This window comes from Myotis myotis, unplaced genomic scaffold (assembly GCF_014108235.1).
Source record: "Myotis myotis isolate mMyoMyo1 unplaced genomic scaffold, mMyoMyo1.p scaffold_m19_p_33, whole genome shotgun sequence".
NCBI classification, from domain to species: Eukaryota; Metazoa; Chordata; class Mammalia; order Chiroptera; family Vespertilionidae; genus Myotis; species Myotis myotis.
In genome coordinates this window covers 1,748,491-1,766,833 of record NW_023416339.1, presented here as the reverse complement: position 1 = coordinate 1,766,833, position 18,343 = coordinate 1,748,491, and the positions used below count along the sequence as shown (strand labels likewise).

The 18,343-nt window shown below is 53.5% G+C and overlaps 1 protein-coding gene across 1 annotated transcript; it reads right to left on the bottom strand.

The window, feature by feature from the left end:
- Positions 1–117: 117 nt before the first annotated feature.
- On the bottom strand, positions 118–17,638 carry PRKACA (protein kinase cAMP-activated catalytic subunit alpha). Its single transcript, XM_036302808.1, has 10 exons — positions 17,449–17,638; positions 9,734–9,795; positions 9,154–9,282; positions 7,094–7,192; positions 6,087–6,169; positions 4,699–4,825; positions 4,513–4,608; positions 4,290–4,412; positions 2,388–2,552; positions 118–1,552 (listed from the first exon to the last, which is right to left on the bottom strand). The coding sequence occupies exons 1-10, from the start codon at positions 17,492–17,494 to the stop codon at positions 1,427–1,429; spliced, it is 1,056 nt and encodes a 351-aa protein (XP_036158701.1). The 5' UTR covers positions 17,495–17,638; the 3' UTR covers positions 118–1,426.
- Positions 17,639–18,343: the final 705 nt, after the last annotated feature.

Genomic DNA, 18,343 nt, shown 5'->3' with positions numbered 1-18,343 from the left:
CAGGACTCCAGGCCAGGTCCTAATCAGCCTCGACCCTAGGGTGCAAAATTCCCTTCCCATCCTCCCGGCCGGGGGAGGGGGGCGGGGGCGGACCAAATTCGGGAATACCAGGGACACTTTTTTTTAAACAAAACTTTATTGGTAATAGTTTTCAAATATGTTTACAACAGCACACTGTTCAAGAGGAAGTCTCATCCTTCCCAGCACACAGATTGATTCACCCCTGCGCCCACCCGGGGCCCCATCCCAAGCCTGAGAGCTCCTCCTGGGATGGGGAGAAGTTCTGAGAGGGGCAGATTTGAGGTTGAATAGGGGCTCCCAACTTTTCTATTAAGAGAGAAAAAAAGCACAAATGGGCTAAGAGGTGATAAACAGCTGACAGCTAAGCAGAGGAGCGCCCAGGATGGGGGGAGGGGGACACGGCTGTTGGGTGAATAAAACAGAGCCCCTCCCTAGCAACCCTGGGCTTGAACGGGGGTCCACAGGGGGGCAGGGGGGCTCTGCCTCCTTTTGCCAGGGTTGCCTTCCCAACTGAGCTGAGAAGAGGCCGGGCATTAAAATCTAGCTAAGAATAAAATTTAGGAGTTTGGGGGAGTGCTGTGGGGAGGAAAGACCCTGGGCTTGGGGCTCCCCCTCTATCTTTTAGGGGGACAACTCCTCTTTGTCAGGGAGAGGGGCGGCTGCTTTGTCTGGGTCCCAAAGCCCAAGGGTGAAGAAAGGTCTGTTGGGGCAGAAGGGGTAGGGGCTTTAGGGGCTTCCTAAAGGGGCTGAGACCTTTCCAGGCTTGGCAGGGGAGGAGGGGATTAGCAGCTTGGGGGAGAGGGTGGAACCCCAGCCCTTTCCTTTACAAGTCAATCTGCTTCCCAGCCTTGTTAAAATGGATTTGGAGAGGGGGGGATGGGAGGCACTGGTGGAACTTAAATAAGTTTGTAAATTGTTTAAAAAATTCTAGCAAGTAGCCCACTGCACATGTCACTAAAACCTCTCCTTCCCAGGCAAGATTGCTTTGAAGGGAAGGCTGGCCATTCTTTTATTCTCCCTTAGCAAGTTTGCTGGTGGTCTGGTGAGGGAGGTGGGGAGGGAAGGGGGCTGGAGCTAAGTTTGGGCCCCTCTTTCCACACCCTATCCCTGGATACACTGGTCTGACTAGAACTGAGATACTCCTTTAAAAAAAGCAGAAGTGGGCTGGGGTGGAAGAAGGCAAAAGCATTAAGGAGGGCAGGAGGGTGAAGGGGATGAGGGAGAGCAGCTGGTATTCCTGTCTCTCTGAATATCTGGGCTTCCTGTTCCCCGACCCTGGAGGGTGGGGTGGGGGTGAAATTAGATGTAAGGAACTCTGGGGCCCTCTGGCTGTTCAATCCAACCCTCCCACCCACCCTCCCCACAAAAAAAAAGAAAGAAAACCCTTGGGGGCACAGGCACACCCCTAAAACTCAGAAAACTCCTTGCCACACTTCTCATTGATGGAGACTCGGATCTCTTCCTCTTCATAGTCATCAAAATTACTCGTGTCCCCAGGGCCTTTAAACTTTGGTATGAAGGGAGCTTCCACCTGGAGAGGGGTCAAGAATCACCCAGACCTCAGCAGTCAGCATAATCCTTGTTAAAACAATAAATACGAATGGCCTAACATTTATGAAAACTTACTGAGACTCAGGCCAGAGCTTAGCATTAGGGTGTGAACTCACCTTAACAACCCAAGAATCTTATTACAGTGGACCCTCAGTTTCTCCAAAGTCTCCCATCTCGAACAATTCGCTCCTCAACCTGACAACCCTTTCATGCTGATACCTGTATGATCAATCACGCATCTCTCAGGTGACAAAGGAGAGAATGTGCGAATATGAGTCAGTTTACTACTGTTAAAATCTCAGGATACTGTGCTGTGAATATTCTCGTTATTTTTTGCTTTTGTTGCTTATGATTGTTAAATTTTCATTTTTTACTGTCATTTTTATTCTTAAAATGTTTAGTTATAGATTAAACAGTACTGTATATAAGAAAAGTTAAAACAAGGAATCATTTGGGGGTCTGGATGGATTGATTCAATTTACATTATTTCTAATGTGAAAAAAATTATTCAGTTTTCGAACAGCCTTCCAGAACGGACAAAGTTCGAGAAACGAGGTTCCACTGTATAGCCAACTCACCAATGGGGAAATGACTTTCCAGACAGGGGTGTCTCTTGCTCAAGGTCACAGTGGCCAAGTGACCCTATAATCCCATTTTTAGACCTCCATTGCACTAAACTGCCCCAGCTAGAATGACCTAGGGCCATGGCCTATTTTCAAATTCTTCCCTTTCCATCTCTCCACTGGCAGCCCACCCTGGCTCTTGGCCTGCCCCCAAAGCCTTCAGCATATCCTGGGAGAGGACGGGACACCCACCTTCCTCTGGTAGATGGCAATCCAGTCAGTCGTGGCAAACCACTTGTGGTTCTTGATGTCATTGACCCCATTCTTGAGGTTCCCATAGCGCTTGGTAAGGTCTACCTGAAGGAGGTTCCGCAGCAGATCCTTCAGGTCGGAGCTGAAGTGGGATGGGAACCGCACCTGGGGTAGAAGTGGGGGGGGGGGGGCACAGACAGGGTGGGAAACTGGCCTGGGGCTTGGGGACCCCAAAACACTGCCTTCACCACCCAACAGTCCTTTGGGGCACTTGAGTGTGTGCTGGAATCCCATTAAAACAGTTAACCAGGCCTGTTGGAGTTTCTGATTCAGAAGGTCTGGGTTGGGGCACGAGAGCCTGCATTTCTAGCTAGTTCCCTGATGGTGCTGGAGAGGGGACCACTCTGAGATCTGGTGCTCCAAGGTAAATGTTATGATGGTCCCATGTTAGAGAAGAAATGGAGGCCCGAAAGGGTTAAACAGCCTGCCCAAGGTCACACAGAAGAGTGGGGCAGGTTGGCTCCATCTCGGGGCTGACAGACTCCAGACCTTGCAGTTTTAGCCATTACTTCCTCAGGTGGCTCTGCTTAAGTCTTGGGACTTCAGAAATATCCACATTTGAGAGAAACAATTGTTTTTCTATTTCTTTCTGTGCATAGCTAAGGCTCTTCTATTCTTTAAGGCTCAGTTCAAATCTTCGAGAAGCTTTCCCTAAATGCTCAGAACCCACGGCCTCGTGTGCAACTATTCATTGGATTTACAGCTACAAGAACAGATTTCCAGCACTGCTCTCCCTCTTACAGGCTGTGACCTTGGCCATGGCCTTTAACCTCTCTGGGCCTGTGCCTGCCTTTCCGGCACGGGGCAGATATCCCAGGGTTGCATGAGGGAGATAATACTGCTGAGGGTGCGTGGGAACTGTGAAATGCTACAAAGAAGGGAGTTATGCTCTTCTCCTCTTCCCCCGTGGCACATTCTATGGCTTCTTCTGTTTCCCACTTTGGGTCATTCTCTTGGCACTTTCCACTGTGCCTGGTGGCAGACACCTCATCTTTCCCTATTCTGGGACCCCACTTTGCAGCTGGTGATTTCTCTCAACCTCCCTGAGAGGCAGCTGGCTGGTTCCTCAGTTCTCAGGTGGGTAAGATGAGGCTCAGAGGAGGAAAGCCACTTGCCTGAGGTTTCAAAGCCAAGGGGTGGCAGAACTGGGACCTGGAGACGGGTCAACCCACCCGGGCTGAGCTGGGAGTTGCTTCCACCAATTCCTGGTCTGGGTGGAGGGATGGTTGGTCCTCCCAGAAAGGTGAGTGAGCTAAAGACAAAAGTGAGGTTCCCAGCCTCTCTGGAGCCCTTGGATCTCAGACCAGACATATCCCCTCCTCTCCATGCCTCAGCGTCCTCAGTCCCCGGAGTGCTGGGTAGGATGGCGTGGGTGCACTGGGACAGTGGGTGCTTAATGCACTCGGTAGATGTTAATTCTAACAGTGCCCTTACCTGCACCCTCTGAGGTAGGAGTTCTGTATTTGAGAAGGGAGGCATGGGCCATACACCCCAAATGACTGCCCAGTGGGGTCTGGGAACCAAATACATTAGCTTTCCTGCTGTGAAACTTGTGAAAAATCACAGAAGGGGGATAATTAGGAACAAGCAGAGCCTCACATAGGGCAGGGTGGGGGTGCGGATGAGGCTCGGGGTTTTAGAAGCCCTTGGGAGGTTGGCACTGTGGGTCCAGGAGTAGCCAGTGAGGTTGTGTGGGGTGTTGACCTCAGTTAGCATGGCTGATACACCCAATGTCACTGCCTGGCCTGACTTAATGAACTTCTAGATTGTTCTTACAATGACGGTGGGGGGAGCGGGGGAGAAGGGTTTGTCCTGGGCAGAATCCCTGTGTCCAGGCCTCACCTTCCCAGAAACAATCTTCTCGTAGATCTGAATGGGCTGGTCAGCGAAGAAGGGGGGGTAGCCAGCAGCCATCTCGTAGATGAGAACCCCCAGGGCCCACCAGTCCACAGCCTTGTTGTAGCCCTGGGGTGGAAAGGGGGTGCAGGATGAGGGAAGAAGGGTGAAGAAGGGGCACAGGCGGAGTGGGCCTCAGGGACAGGGGGAGGGGTGGGGAGGAGCCTACTTTGCTCAGGATGATCTCAGGGGCCAGGTACTCGGGGGTCCCACACAAGGTCCAGGTGCGGCCTTTCACACGCTTGGCGAAACCAAAGTCTGTCACCTGTGGGCACAGGAGTGGGGTTGGTCGAGAGCGAGGGAGAGGTCCAGGCATGGACACCTGGGGCTGTCCCTTGCCTGGCCCAGAGGGTACCTGAATGTAGCCCTGCTGGTCGATGAGAAGGTTCTCTGGCTTCAGGTCCCGGTAGATGAGATCAAGCGAGTGCAGATACTCGAAGGTCAGGACGATCTGGGCGGCGTAGAAGCGGGCATGGGGCTCGCTGGCAGGGACAAGTGGAGAGGGGATGAGTGAGTGTGGTGGCCACACTCACCCAGCAGGACTCACCCGCCCCCAAATGGTCTATCGGGTGGGCCTACAGCCCAGCTATCCAAAATGTGTAAGAGCAGAAGCCTTATTCATATAGAGCTCCAAGCAGGAATGAGCCCGGCTCTCCATCAACAGAGCCATGGTGTCACAAATGGTGACAGATTCAATAAAATGCTACCCAGCACCACCATCAGGACACACGGATATGCTCAAAACCGCGGCTAGATCTCAAAACAATGATGTGAAGAGAAGAAAAGGACAAAAGAATATGAACTGTGTGATGCCATTTATATCAAGTCCAAACCTAGACCAAACAAATTCTATGGTGTTTAATGCCAGAAGGGACAATTGCCTTTTTCAGGGTGGTGATCTGCCAAGAAAGGCATTAGAGCAGTGGTTCTCAACCTTCTGGCCCTTTAAATACAGTTCCTCATGTTATGACCCAACCATAAAATTATTTTTGTTGCTACTTCGTAACTGTAATGTTGCTACTGTTATGAATCATAATGTAAATATCTGATGTGCAGGATGTATTTAGGCAGGATGTATTTAGGTGACCCCTGTGAAAGGGTCGTTTGACCGCCAAAGGGGTCGCGACCCACAGGTAGAGAACTGCTGCATTAGAGGGATTTTTCTGGGGTGATGAAATACTCAATATGGTGTTTTGGGTTGTGGTTAAACAAATGTATGCAACTGTCAAAACTCATGGAACAGAACATTGACCTGTGCATTTTATTGTATGTAAAGTGAACAGCTATCTGAATAAACAAAATAAAACAATAGCATACATTTAAAAACTGCATAAAATCACCCCACTGCTCAGTGACTGAGCATCAACCCATGAACCACGGGATCCCCGGTTTGATTCCTGGTCAGGGCACATGCCTGGGTTGCAGGCTCCATCCCAGGTGGGGGGCATGCAAGAGGCAGCCTATAGATGTTTCTGTCTCATTGATGTTCCTATCTCTCTAAAGTCAATAAAGACACATAAAAAACAAAAAAACCTGCATAAAAACTTAAATGGTGATACTTGTTACTAAGTTTGTTTTGTTTCATGGTGGTTGGGTGGTTGAGACATTGCAGGTTCCTCAGCTCAGCGGGAAGGAGAACCCACAGGGACCTGGAGAGGCTACGTCCAAGTCCCCAGATGGCTTGGTATGTGACATCGCCCTGTGGACACCCCCAGGCCTGGTGGGCTGGGGCAGTCCGCTCACCTGAACCTTCCGATCCGCCGCAGATGTGAGAACATTTCCCCGCCGGGTACATACTCCATGACCATGTATAAATTTGAGTTATCCTGTGGAGAGCAGCAGCTGGTCAGGGCCCTGCTCCCCAAGCCCTGGGCCCCACCCGAAAGTCCGATGCCCTTGACCAGCAGGGGTTTGGAAACCGGTGACACCACCGATCTAGGCTCCAATATGAGGCACATGCCAAGGACCAGACACTGTACTCACTGAGCTCCCTATCTCACTTCCCTCTGCGCCTGAGGACAAAGGGACAACTATTATCCTGCTTGTGGGGGTGGGTGGTGAAAGGGAGGGCTGGCTACAGGTGCCTGGGCTGGAGGGGGGACTTCACAATCTGTGACTGTCCTGAGCAAGGCTCTTGGGCCACCATGTTTTTTTATTTTATCACAAAATGGAACCAGGAGAGGCTACAGAATTTGTGCCCCACCCCCTGCCAAAAAGTGTCTCCTTACTAAAACAATGATTATGAATTTTAAGGCGGCAGCAGTAGAGCATGACACCAAGCACAGGCCCTTGTGACTGCCTGGGTGGCAGGCCCCAAGTGGACTTCCCCAACTCTCAAAGTCCAGCTTAGGATGGCACCCAAAACAGCTCACATAGGGTGTTCATGATGTGTCATGGAAACCTTTTGATCCCCAGTTTACAGATGAGGAAACTGAGACTCAAGTGAAGTCCTTCGCCAGGGTCACATGGGCAGGGGGCGCTGAGCTAGGATTTGAACGCAGGCCACATGTCAGGTTTTTGTAAACAGAGTGGTGATTTTGAGGGATGTCATCCAGGTTGAGTGACATGACCACACAAGGTTATCAGGTAGACAGACCTAGGAGTTGAAGTGGGTGTATCAGAATCCCAGGCTGATCCTCCTTTCCTCATCCGTGGGGGGGCTCCCCTTCCAGCGGAGCCACTGATTGTCCTCCGCCCCCCGGCATGGTTTCCCTCTCTGCCCCCTCTATTCCCTGATGGCTGGGACCCACCTTGAAGGAAAACTCAAGTTTGACAAGGAACGGAAAGTTGACAGCCTGCAGGATGCGCTTCTCATTCAGGGTGTGCTCGATCTGTTTCAGCTTCACCACCTAGGAGCAGGAGGGGTGTGGAGAGGAGGAGGTATGAGAGGGCCCTCGTCCCCCAGGCTGGTTTCTGTGAGGGTTTGTGGCCTGTGGAGCCCAGGTGGGGTGCTGAGGACACAATAAGAAGGCTGAGGCTGCCTTGTCCCCACGTGGCAAGAACACGAGTCACCAGGCTTTTCAGTGCAGAGGGATCTGAGCTGTGATGGGGGAAGTTCGGGGCTTGCGGATGCCCAGATGAGGTGCGAGGTAAAGTCTGGGGCAGGGGTAGTCAGAGAAGGCTTCTTGGAGGAAGGGGCAGCCGCGGAAAGACAAGCAAGAGTAGTGCCAAAGGAGTAGGGGTTTTACAAAAAACTCTGCATCTAGAGCACTCACACACACATTACATACCCAAACCCCAAGCTAATTTCTCCTCAGCCCTCAGCTATCTCCAGCAGGCCCTTCATGCACAGTGACTGAAGCCCTGAGGGGCATGTACTGTGAACACACAAGCTTGGAAGCCCAGAGAGGGGCAATGACTTGCCTAAGGCTGTGGTTGGCAAACTGCGGTTCAGAGCCACATGCGGTTCTTTGGCCCCTTGAGTGTGGCTCTTCCTAAGCCTTAGGAGCACCCTAATTAAGTTAACACATTGCGTACCACATAGAAATCTCTAAGACATACGCCAGGGACCGCATGTTTTTGGGCAAACTGCACGTTATTTAAATCATCATAATGCACTTTAGGTGTTGTTTTTCAATAATTATAACATTTTTATTTACAAAAACAATTAAACAAAGTTCCTAGTACTTTTTTAACGTATGGTACTGCCTAAAACATTTTCCTCTACGAAGAGGGACCAAACAAAATTTACATAAGTATCTAGATTCGCTCCTTTTTCCACGGGCGTGAAAAACGAGAACACTCGTGAGCGGTCCTTAACGGATGGCGCGCGAACCACGGGAAAACTCCTGAGCAGTACGAAGTGTGTTCATAACAGTGTGCCTACCTATATAGTTTAAGTTTAAAAAATGTGGCTCTCAAAAGAAATTTCAATCGTTGTCCTGTTGATATTTGGCTCTGTTGACTAATGAGTTTGCCAACCACTGGCCTAAGGTCACAGGTCAGCTGGTGTGTCACACACAGGCAGCCTGGCTGTTCAGCCAGCTCTGAACCCCTGTCTGGGGCCTTTTTTGCTTTGCTCACAGCTGTATCCTTTGTCTCTACCTGCACTGCCCAATGCCATCCACACTAGCCATATGTGGCTGCTGAGAGCTTTAATGCGGCCAGGAGACGGGGGAACTGAGTTTAAAATGATAAATATCTAAAGTGAAAATTTAAAAACTGACACTTGACACAGTTACTAGACATCTTTTAAGTCTGTCTGGAACGACTTGGGCTATGCCAATCTGCCTTTTCAACTTCTCTACTTTTTCTTCTCTTTCCTTTAAAAATTTAACATCAGAACAGAGATATGTTGTAAAGTGTAAAATGCACACTGGATTTCAAAGACTTGGTATGAAAAAAAAAAATAAGCCTCATTAATGATATTTTACATTGGTTACATACATTGAAATTATAATATAAATATACTGATTTAATTACAACATATTGTTAAAATGCATTCCACCTGTTTCTTTTATTTAATGGGGCTTCTAGAAAACTTAAAATCATACGTGGCTTATATGACACTTCTACTGTGCAGCAGTGCTTTAGAGTAGGGTGTCAAAAATATTCACAGAAAACAGGTCTGTGTAAATGTCACCTCCTCCAGGAAGCCCTCCGGCCACCTGGAATGCAGGTTAGGTGTCTGACACTGTTTCCAGTGCCTGATTTCCCTTGGTATTCGGCCTGGAGGGGAAGTTCGTGGTGCCCTTCTGGCCCTCAGGTCTGGCACGTGATGGGGGCTTGAGAAGCAATTGGTGAGTGGATGGATGGGAAGAGCACTCCAGGCAGCAGGTGGGATCTGGCCGCAGGGCAGAGCTGAGCTCACCTTTTGTTTGTCCAGGATCTTCATGGCGAAGTGGTTCCCAGTCTCCTTGTGTTTCACCAGCATCACCCGCCCGAAGGAGCCTGTGCCGAGGGTCTTGATTCGATCAAAGTTATCCAAATTGGCTGTATTCTGTGGATGGAGAGGTTGAGAGAGTCAGGGACCCTCTTCCCTGTGGCCTGCTGGGCGAACGTCTGGGGCATCATATCTGTCACCAGCAGAGGGGGCCCTGGGGAGCAGGGAGAGTGATGGGGTGAGAACAGGGGGCAGAAAAGCAAGATGGCGGAGGGCACATTCCTTGAGGCGAGTGGCAGAGGCCAGATCTGGCCCTGGCCTGGGGCCCAGGAGCTGCTGGCAGCTGTGTGGGGGGCAGGGGCCACCAGTTGTAGGGGGTGGTAGGATGGGGGAGCCTGGCAGTGGGCAATCAGGTGCCTCTGTCTAGGAGCCTCCAAGGGTGTCCAGGCATCCTCCACAGGGCTCTAAATCCCAGCCATGACGTAGGGGTTACGCTGGAAGACGGAGGCCATTAGCTCACCCCTTCAAGGGTTCCGCACATAGGGCGGGTGGCGGGGGGCGGGCTTACCTGATCAGGATTTTCCCATTTTTTAAGAAAATCTTCTTTGGCTTTGGCTAAGAACTCTTTCACTGGAAGGAAGAGAAGGGAGAGTTAGCTAGACATCCCCATCTCACTGGGGCAGGCCCAGGGTGTTCCTGGGGAGATGCTCATTTGTAGAAAGTGGGGTGCAGCTGTTTCAACCATAGTCTGATCTTTTTTCCCACTAGGGCTTTTGGGTGCCCTGGCTGAGTCTGAGGGCAGCTTGGGAGGGGCCTGATCTGGGCTAGGGCCTGGGTCCCCTTTACTACAGGGAGGTGGGATCCAGCCTCAGCTCTTCCAAAATGGGGTACAGAGCAACTCGGGGGTCACTCTCAGGGGGACAGAGGGCAGTACCCAGGCCAGCCCACCCCCACTTGTCCCAGTTCTGACCGGCATTCCACGGCCAGGGAGGGCCAGGGAGGACGCCAGCCGAGGTATTTATAGCCTCAGGATTTGGCTGTTCCTCAGGCCCCTTCTCTGGGGAGGCCGGTCGGGGGGTGGAAGCCTCTGGGGCTCGGGTAGCAAGCGCCCTTGGGGGGGCTCAGCTGTTGCCCTGTTCCTGCCTTTGCCAATTCAGGGGCCCTGGTTCCAGAGCTGGTTCAAGGGAGGCCTCGCTCTATGCCTGCTCCCCAGAGGCCCCTTAGTACCCCAAGAATATCACCATTCAGCTAATACTGAAGACTTCCCAGCGGGCTGACCCTGGGCCTGCTGTTTTGTCTCCACCATCAAATTTGGTTAACTCACCAAGTTTCCTTTTATTCTTCTCCCCATTTAACACTAGGAAACTGAGGCTTCGACAGAGTCATACTTGCCAGCACCCTGCAAATCGTTAAGGGCCAGGACTCTGGAACTGAGATTAAGTTCAGACCCCAGCCTGGTTCTGCTAAACTGTGTGACCTTAGGCAACTGACCTTACCTCTCTGGGCCTCAGTTTTCCTCATCTGTAAAATGGGGAGAATAATAGTAATGACCTGGCAAAGTAGTTTTGAGGACTGAATGAGTTAATCTAGGGCAGTGGTCGGCAAACTGCGGCTTGCGAGCCACATGCGGCTCTTTGGCCCCTTGAACGTGGCTCTTCCACAAAATACCACGTGCGGGCGCACACATACAGTGCGACTGAAACTTCGTGGCCCATGCGCAGAAGTCGGTTTTCGGCCTGGGCAAGTCTATTTTGAAGAAGTACTGTTGATATTTGGCTCTGTTGACTAATGAGTTTGCTGACCACTGATCTAGGGAAATGGAGTTGGACAGTGACCTGTATGAGAGTCATTCCATATAACTGTTGATTATTAATTTTGCTTTCAAGTATTTTTTATAATTGAGGTATAAAATACAGGGGATGTATTGAACGCTCAAATCTTAAATGTGTGGCCTGACAGATGTGTACATTACGGACCTGTCCTAGGGACAACCCCTGGGGTCAAGCATGCCATGTGCCAGCCCTGAGCTAAATGCTTTCTATGCTTAAGTCCTACCCTGATGGCTCAGAGTTGCTATTACCTCATTGTACAGAAGAAAAGACTGACCAGGCCTTAGGTTGCCTGCCAGACCCCACTGCTCACGAAATTAACTGCTTCCCTCCCGAAAGGTCGTAGTGAACTAGGGTGGCCCACCCGACAGACCTGTCCTCGACCCTCTGATGTTCCTGGACAGGTGCCACCCTGAGGGGTCCTGCACACTTGGACTCTGGCCTTGCCTGTCATTTGTGTGTCCCACCCATGTGCACCAGGAGTCCCACACAGCCTCTGGGTAGCCACCACCCCCATGATCCCCAAGGCTCTCCCTCAGCATTCGGATAAAAGAACCTCCCATGGGGCTACAAGGGCAGCAGATGGAGAAGAGAGCACTGGCCAGGAAAGCCTTACAAAGAGTGACCGGGCAGAGTGGTCAGGAGTCCCAGGCTGGCGCCTGGCTGGGCCACCAACTGACTGAGAGACCTCTCTGAATCCGGGGACAGCACCACATCCAATGCTTACACTAGCAGAATCTTTCCTGACACACACTATCTGCCTTGGACACCTCCAATGTATACACTAATTTCTGAACGAAGGTGGGGGAGATGGTACCCTTTTGTAATTCTACCTTCACCAGCCCAGGAAGGTAGGGAGAAGCGGGCTTGTGAGGAATCCAGAATGCCTGGTCCCACTTCTCCTTTCGTTCTCAGCCATCCCTGAAATTGCCATATCCTGCTTTTCTGACTTGAGTACCCCACTGAGAGGCTCCACAGGGTGCCTTGGTCCTAGCATAGCCCTTCTCTGTCCCCTCTGGTGCCACTGGCTCGCAGATTTGGGGATGGGGCACAAGGGAGGGGCAGAGCCAGGAGGAACAGGCAGATACAGAGGAATAATGATGGGGTAACCCCAGCCAGGAGCCCCTATACTCACCTCTGCTTCCTGCCTCCTCCAGCAGAGGGTACAATGGGGGCGGAGTGGGATGGGGTGATCTGGGGCCCGTCTGCCCCTGACCATGGAGACTCAGGGTGCTGGCTGTGGCTTAGGTGCCCAGAGGGCGTGGTGCAGGTAGCTCAGGAAACGAATAGTCAGGTGGGCCCAGAGGAATAGCTGCAGCCATAGCTGGAAGGTGGTCTCTGAGTCTCCACCCTGGCCATTGCCTGAACCCAGATTCATGCTAGGCTACCCTGGGAACCAGGGAAACCAGGAATATGCAGAGCTTCTGAGCTGGTTTCCTCGGGAGGGCCTTGGGGAACCCTGAGGGAGGAGCTGGTTGCTAGGGAAGCATTTAAAGGTGCCTGCTCCTGGCTAAGGTTTGCAAAGGCCCTCCTTGGCAGGAGGCAGTGGGAAGATTCTCCCTAGGATGTCCCTCCTGGCTGGCCTTCCTGTCCGGGGGGTGGGGTGCTAATGCTAACTTATTCCAGGGACTTCACTGCTCCCAGGATGCCAGACCCTGCCTTCCCCAGGTGGGTGGACTACCCAGAGGATGGTACCTGATGTGCCCAGGGCAGTGCTCACTGGGCAGAGGAGAAGGAGTTAAGGGTTCAGGCCCAGGCAGCAGCCAGGGACTCCTTGGGGGGCTAGAGAGGCCCCAGGGCTCCATTAATTAGCAGAGAGTTGGGTTGGATGTGTGTGTGTGTGTGTGGGGGGGGGTGGTGGTGGTGTAAGAGCCACCCTATCACCTCTCCAAATCCTGTAGCCCCAAGAGAAATGGGTACATCAGGCTTTCTCTTGTTCCTATGCAGGGGCGGAGAGTGGAACGCATCCTGGGATGTCCTTGGCCTCTGTCAAACCTTGCCCTGTGCTTGGCTCTGCTCTAGGCCATGAAAGTCCAAACCGGAAACAAAGGCTAAACCCAGCGGTGGGGGAGGGGGAGGCTGCCTTGACCATCTTCCTCCTTTCCAGATCTCAAAAGAAGTGGATGGTGAGTGGCAGCTTCTCCCAGTGTGCCTAGCACCCGTGGCCCTTCAGACAACTGGAAGTGGCAGGGAAGGGAAACCCAGCCAGCTGCTGACTTGTGAAACCTGCTGCCCTGCCCATGTCTTCCACGGGAGTAGGGGGGTGGAGGGGTAGGGTGCGTGTTCCAGCCTCCATCCTGGTCTGGATTCGATCTGGGCTCATAAAGAGGACCCCAGACACCCCTTCCAAAATCCAGGACTACCACAGGAAGCAGGAGCTCAGTCTCAGACTTCCCAGACAAATCTCAGTACTCTGTCCACCAAAACCTGGTTGTCCCAGGAATTCTGGGGCAGGGATGCCAAGTCAGGGCTGGGACCCCCGACTCTGGGCTGGCTGATTCCTCCAGTCTAGCTTGGATCCCCTGCTCTGAGCTGGAACATCCCCCAGTCTGAGCTGGACCCCAACACTGACTACCCCCACCCCCATTCTGAAATGGACCTCTATTCTGGATTGGGTGATCCCCTAGTCTGAGCTGGACCCCAACACTGGGCAGGACCACTGCAGAGTCTGATGGCTCCCCATTCTGTACTGGGCCATCTGGCCTGGACTCCATCTTAACATCCCCCCATTCTGACCTGGACTCCATCACTGAGCTGGACCAACCGCCATTCTGAGCTGAAGCCCAATACTGGGCGAGTCTATCCCATTGCCCTGCTCTGAGCTGAACCCCTGCTCTGGGTGGACCATACCCCTTGTCTAACAGGGCTACCAATCCCCCCTGCTCTTCTTCAGGCCCCCAGCCCAGGATTGTAAGGGAGGGGTTCCCAGGGCCAACCAGACGTCCACAGCCTTCTCCTCTCTGCCTGCTCCCCAAACCCTACTGCAGCCCCTCTCTGACTCCAGGGGCAGAGTGCTCGGAGAGTTGCTATGGCAACAGGGTTTAGTCTCACCATCGTTGAAGTTGGAAGCCATCACTCAGTCTTCCTCTCAAGGCACCAGAACTATGGTGGCTGAGAAGGCTCAAGAGACCTGCTGCACCAGCTTGGCTGCCCATCCCCAGATACCTGCCTATAGGGGGAGCCAGGGAGTTGTGTGTGTGCGTTGGGGGGGGGGGGGGGGAGGGTAGGAGGAGGAGCCAAACCTGGGCCAGTAGGGGCAGGGGAGGGGCAGACAGGACCCTCAAGTTTCTGTCGGCCTGATTGGGTTAAGGCAAAAAGCTACCTTGGAAAGACCTTCTTAGGCACCCATACAACTGCCAATACACAGGTGTTTGACCCTCTTGTACTTCCATAGGATGTTAGAAGGCAGCAATTCTTCCCATTCAGGGACTTCTTGGGGGCACTTTTCATGCCCAGAGCCTGGATCTGCTTGTCCCCAGGGTCTAGAATGTGTGTGTATGGGCTCCCTCTCACCAGCCCTATCCCTTCCCCCATGGGCCAGCTCCCAGGGGTGCTTTTGGCCAGTGCCAGCCAAGGCCTGAGCCCCACTTGGCTGCCTATCCTGGGAGCCTCTTGGGGCCACTGCTCTCTCTCAATTTCTCCAGCTTGCTCAGAGCCGGGTGCTAGGTTTTTTCTCTGCCCTTTTACCATCTTGTCCAGGCCCCTAACAATGGCTTTGGCATCTTTGGGTACAGATTGCCCCTACCCCACCTGACCCAACTCCAGGTAGATCCCCCACTCTCTTGGGAGCAGGCTGACATTATCATGCCCTGGCACCAGGGGTAGCACAGGGGGCTGCAGGATGCCTAAATAGTGCCTACTAAGGCTTGGGCATTCTCCTTACCCCAGTATGGCTGGTGTCTGGCAGATGAAATTCAGGTGCCCCCTGCAGGCTGGCCTGGCTACTGCCCCTAACTCCCACCCTACCCCATCCTAGTTATAAGGGCAAATTTTGACTAGCTCCATCCTTTCAGAATCAGAGTTCCAAGCAAAGTGGGGCTTCCTTCCTTATCCTATTTCTTTCTCTGAGAATCCTTGCAAGTCTCTGGAAGGAAGTACAGCTGAGAACATTTCCCAATGTATGACATGGGTCCCACTGGCAGGAAATGAAATGATTTTAGGGATGTTTCACTATTCTAGTCACATTGCATTTCAATGTGTAGCAGGAAAGAATATAACTGGCACAGTAATCCCATGATCATTTATATTACTGCTTAGGATGGATCAAAGTTTATGTCTGAACTTAAAAGTAAGTCAAAATTTTTACTATTTTAAATTAAGAAAATATAAATGAATAGAGTAAAAATCAGGGAGGTAACTTGCGAATGTCCCGGTTAGGAAATTCTGGGGTCCTGGAAGTTGGCTGGTAGACAGATCGGAATGTTAATCCTGCTTCTGTGACATCATCTATGTCAAACTCAGGGTCATTTAGAAAATTCGGAAAATAGCCCGTTATGAAAATCACTCGAGTGGACAGATCTATGGAAACCATTTAGCTGGGCATATCCTAGATACCCAATAAATAGTGGCCCTATTCCACCGTGATGGTCCATTCCTGGATGTCCGCCCTGCGCTCTAAGAGAATTAGTGGTTCCTTCCGGAGCCACTGATCTTCCCTGTACAGCTCCCTCCTCCCCCCTCACACACACTGCATGTGTTTGATATCCCTTGAAAGTTTTCCAGGACTGGGTCATCTCCCCAACTTTCAACTGAGCCACTGCAATATATAGCTGCCTGCCTCCACCTTCTACCTCCCAGGCCTCACCTGCTGGGGGCCCAGCCCCTCCCTGTGTGCCTAGTCCCCCCTCCAAGCTCATGCCCAGACTTTTTTTGGTCACTACCCACCTGCTCCTCTGTCATCAAGTACTCAGCTACAGGCACTTGCCTCCATATCCCCCGCCCATCGGTGACATGTCAGCCCTCCCCATGGCTGCTCAGCAACTCTGAGTTCTGCCATGTGAAAATAAAGTTCCTTGGTTTTCATATCAGGGTCTTTCTGGGAGGGGAAGTCAGGGGAACCAGACACTGGGATTTGAGACCAATAACTAGGAAAGGCATATTTGGACGTGGCCTCCCTTTTCAGCTCTGACTATTTCTGGGTAATGGGAAGTGGATCCTAGCTGAGGTCCAGCTTTAGGCCTGGAGTGATGACAATCTAAGAACTGGAGGAATTGAGGAAGGGGATTGAGAGCCATTTCTGAAAGCAGATACAGAATTTCTTTCTCTGGTTGGCTATAAAAGGCCAACACATTTTGTAAGGTGAGGGGGGAACAAGCCTCTTTCTGGCTGAGCCCTGGCAATGATCAGAATCTGTGTCCCTTGGCAAAGCAAGTCATTAGATGTCACCCATTACTCTCTCTGACCGCCATCCCCTGAGTCCCCTTTCTCACCATTCCAGCTCAAGCTGAATGAGCCTGTTAAACTCAGACACTCTTCATCCCCCACTTTTCATCCTGAGCCAGGAGCGGGTGAAGAAGCCCAGGGGACTGGGTGAATGACGGAGCCTCAGTTGTGAAACGACCATTTATTACTGAGGGGACCTCTAAGGAGCCTAGAGCTCGCTGCACAGCAGGAGATGGATAAAGGCTCTGCTGCCATCCCCTAACCCCAACCAGGGAAGGAGGAAGAAACAAACCCAGCAAGACCAGCTCAAACTTGGCTTTGAACACACTGAAGCAGTTCTCTAGGTTCATAAACAGTCTGCTACCCCAGCTAGGGACAGACACTTGGGAGGAGAGGGCACAAGCAGAGCAGCAGAGTGACAGGATGGGAGAGGGGCAGAGGGACCCAGAATGATCCTGTCCCCCATGCCAAGTAACACAGAAGGGAAAAGCAATGCTGGAGGTGGCTCTGGGAAAAGCTCAAGTGGGCACAGGGTGTCTGGAGGGGGGCTCTGGTAAGGTGAAGAAGGAAAGGGCAAGAGAAAGATGGCGGGGGCTGGAGGAGGGAGGGGTGTGGTCACCAAGTGGCCAAGGTCCCTATGGGATGGAGGCAGACCCCGCAGCACTCCCAAGACCGGCAGAAGCCTGGGTCAGGGTCTGGCCGTGAGGCCCGTCAATGGGAGAGGTGAGTGAGGAAGTGAGGGTATTAGTATATGGGAGAGGGTCCAGGAAAGTAGGGAATAGGGTAGTGACAGGGCCCCATGTGGGGCCCCAGCGGTCATACGTGCCATGGCTGGCAGTGACAGCTGGGTGGGGGGGCACAGTTTCTGCAGTGGGGGGTGGCCTTTGGCAAGGGGGCCCCTACGAGAGTTCTGCGGGCCCTGGGCCCTAACCTTGGACAGGCAGGGGGAGGGGGCGCTGGGGGTAAGCAAAAAGAAATGGGGGGGGGTGGAGAGGGAGGGGCCAGGCGGTGATGCACAGGGCGGGGGCTGACAGCGTGGGTCCGGTATTGAGGTCATGGCCTGAGCACTCACCACTCTCCTGCTCGCTGCCCTTCTTGGCGGCGGCGGCGTTGCCCATCGCGGCGGCGGCGGCGGCCGGGGCCGGTCCCGGAGCTGCGGCGCGGCGGGTGCTGGCGGCGGCCGGCGGCCCCGGAGCGCGCTGGGCAGCGGCCCCTCGGGTTGCTGCTCTGGCTGCGGCGCCGCGACCCCCGCCAAGCCCCTGCTTCCCGCGTCTCCCCGCGCCCGCCCGCCCGGGAACCTCAGCCCAAGTCCGCTGCTGCTGTCTGTCTGTGACGCTCCCGCAGCCTAAACTCATTGGTCCAGGCTGCCCTGATTGACGGCGCCACGCTGCCGCCTATTGGCCCTCTGCGACCCACCAGCGCCGCTATAGGTTCCAGCCCCGTGACGCGCGCCGCGGATGCCCGGCCACTGGCGCGCTCGCGAGGCGCCTATTGGCTGCAGTTGGCGACAAGGCCCCAGGTTCGCCCAGTGAGGCCGCCAATTGGCCGGGCGTGCCGTTCGGCCAGTCCCCCCACAGAACGTTCAGTGTCAATCCCGGGGTGAGAGGGCGGGGCGGAGGCGCAGCTTGCAGTCGGGGCGGCGAGGCGAGGCGGGGCGGACCGGGGCGGGGCGGCCGAGGCTGGCGGATGGCTGCTCCGCGCTTGGAAAATCAGGAGGCGGTCCAGGCGGGCGCCTGCCCGGCCCCGTGCACGCCGCAGTCCCCCGCCTCCGCTCAGTGCGGCAGCGGCCGCGGCCGCGGGCCAGCCAAGGTTGGCTCCACAGTCTCCCCTCCCCCGGCGCAGTCGCTGTCCACCTGCCAGCGGGGGAGGGGAGTGGCGCCGCGGGTCAGAGGTCGCCGGGCCTCCGGCCTTCGTCATTCATAAGGCCCGGCGAAGGCTAGCTGCCGCAGGCCCGGGGGTGGGGCTGG

What these genes read in the sequence shown, in the direction of transcription:
- PRKACA (XM_036302808.1), bottom strand. Translation starts at nt 17,494, where the DNA reads ATGGGCAACGCCGCCGCCGCCAAGAAGGGCAGCGAGCAGGAGAGTG. An exon ending in AGATCCTGGACAAACAAAAG is followed by an intron (nt 7,193 to 9,153) that starts GTGAGCTCAGCT and finishes TCCTGCTCCTAG; the next exon opens with GTGGTGAAGCTGAAACAGAT. An exon ending in ACCAGCAGGGCTACATTCAG is followed by an intron (nt 4,609 to 4,698) that starts GTACCCTCTGGG and finishes CTGTGCCCACAG; the next exon opens with GTGACAGACTTTGGTTTCGC.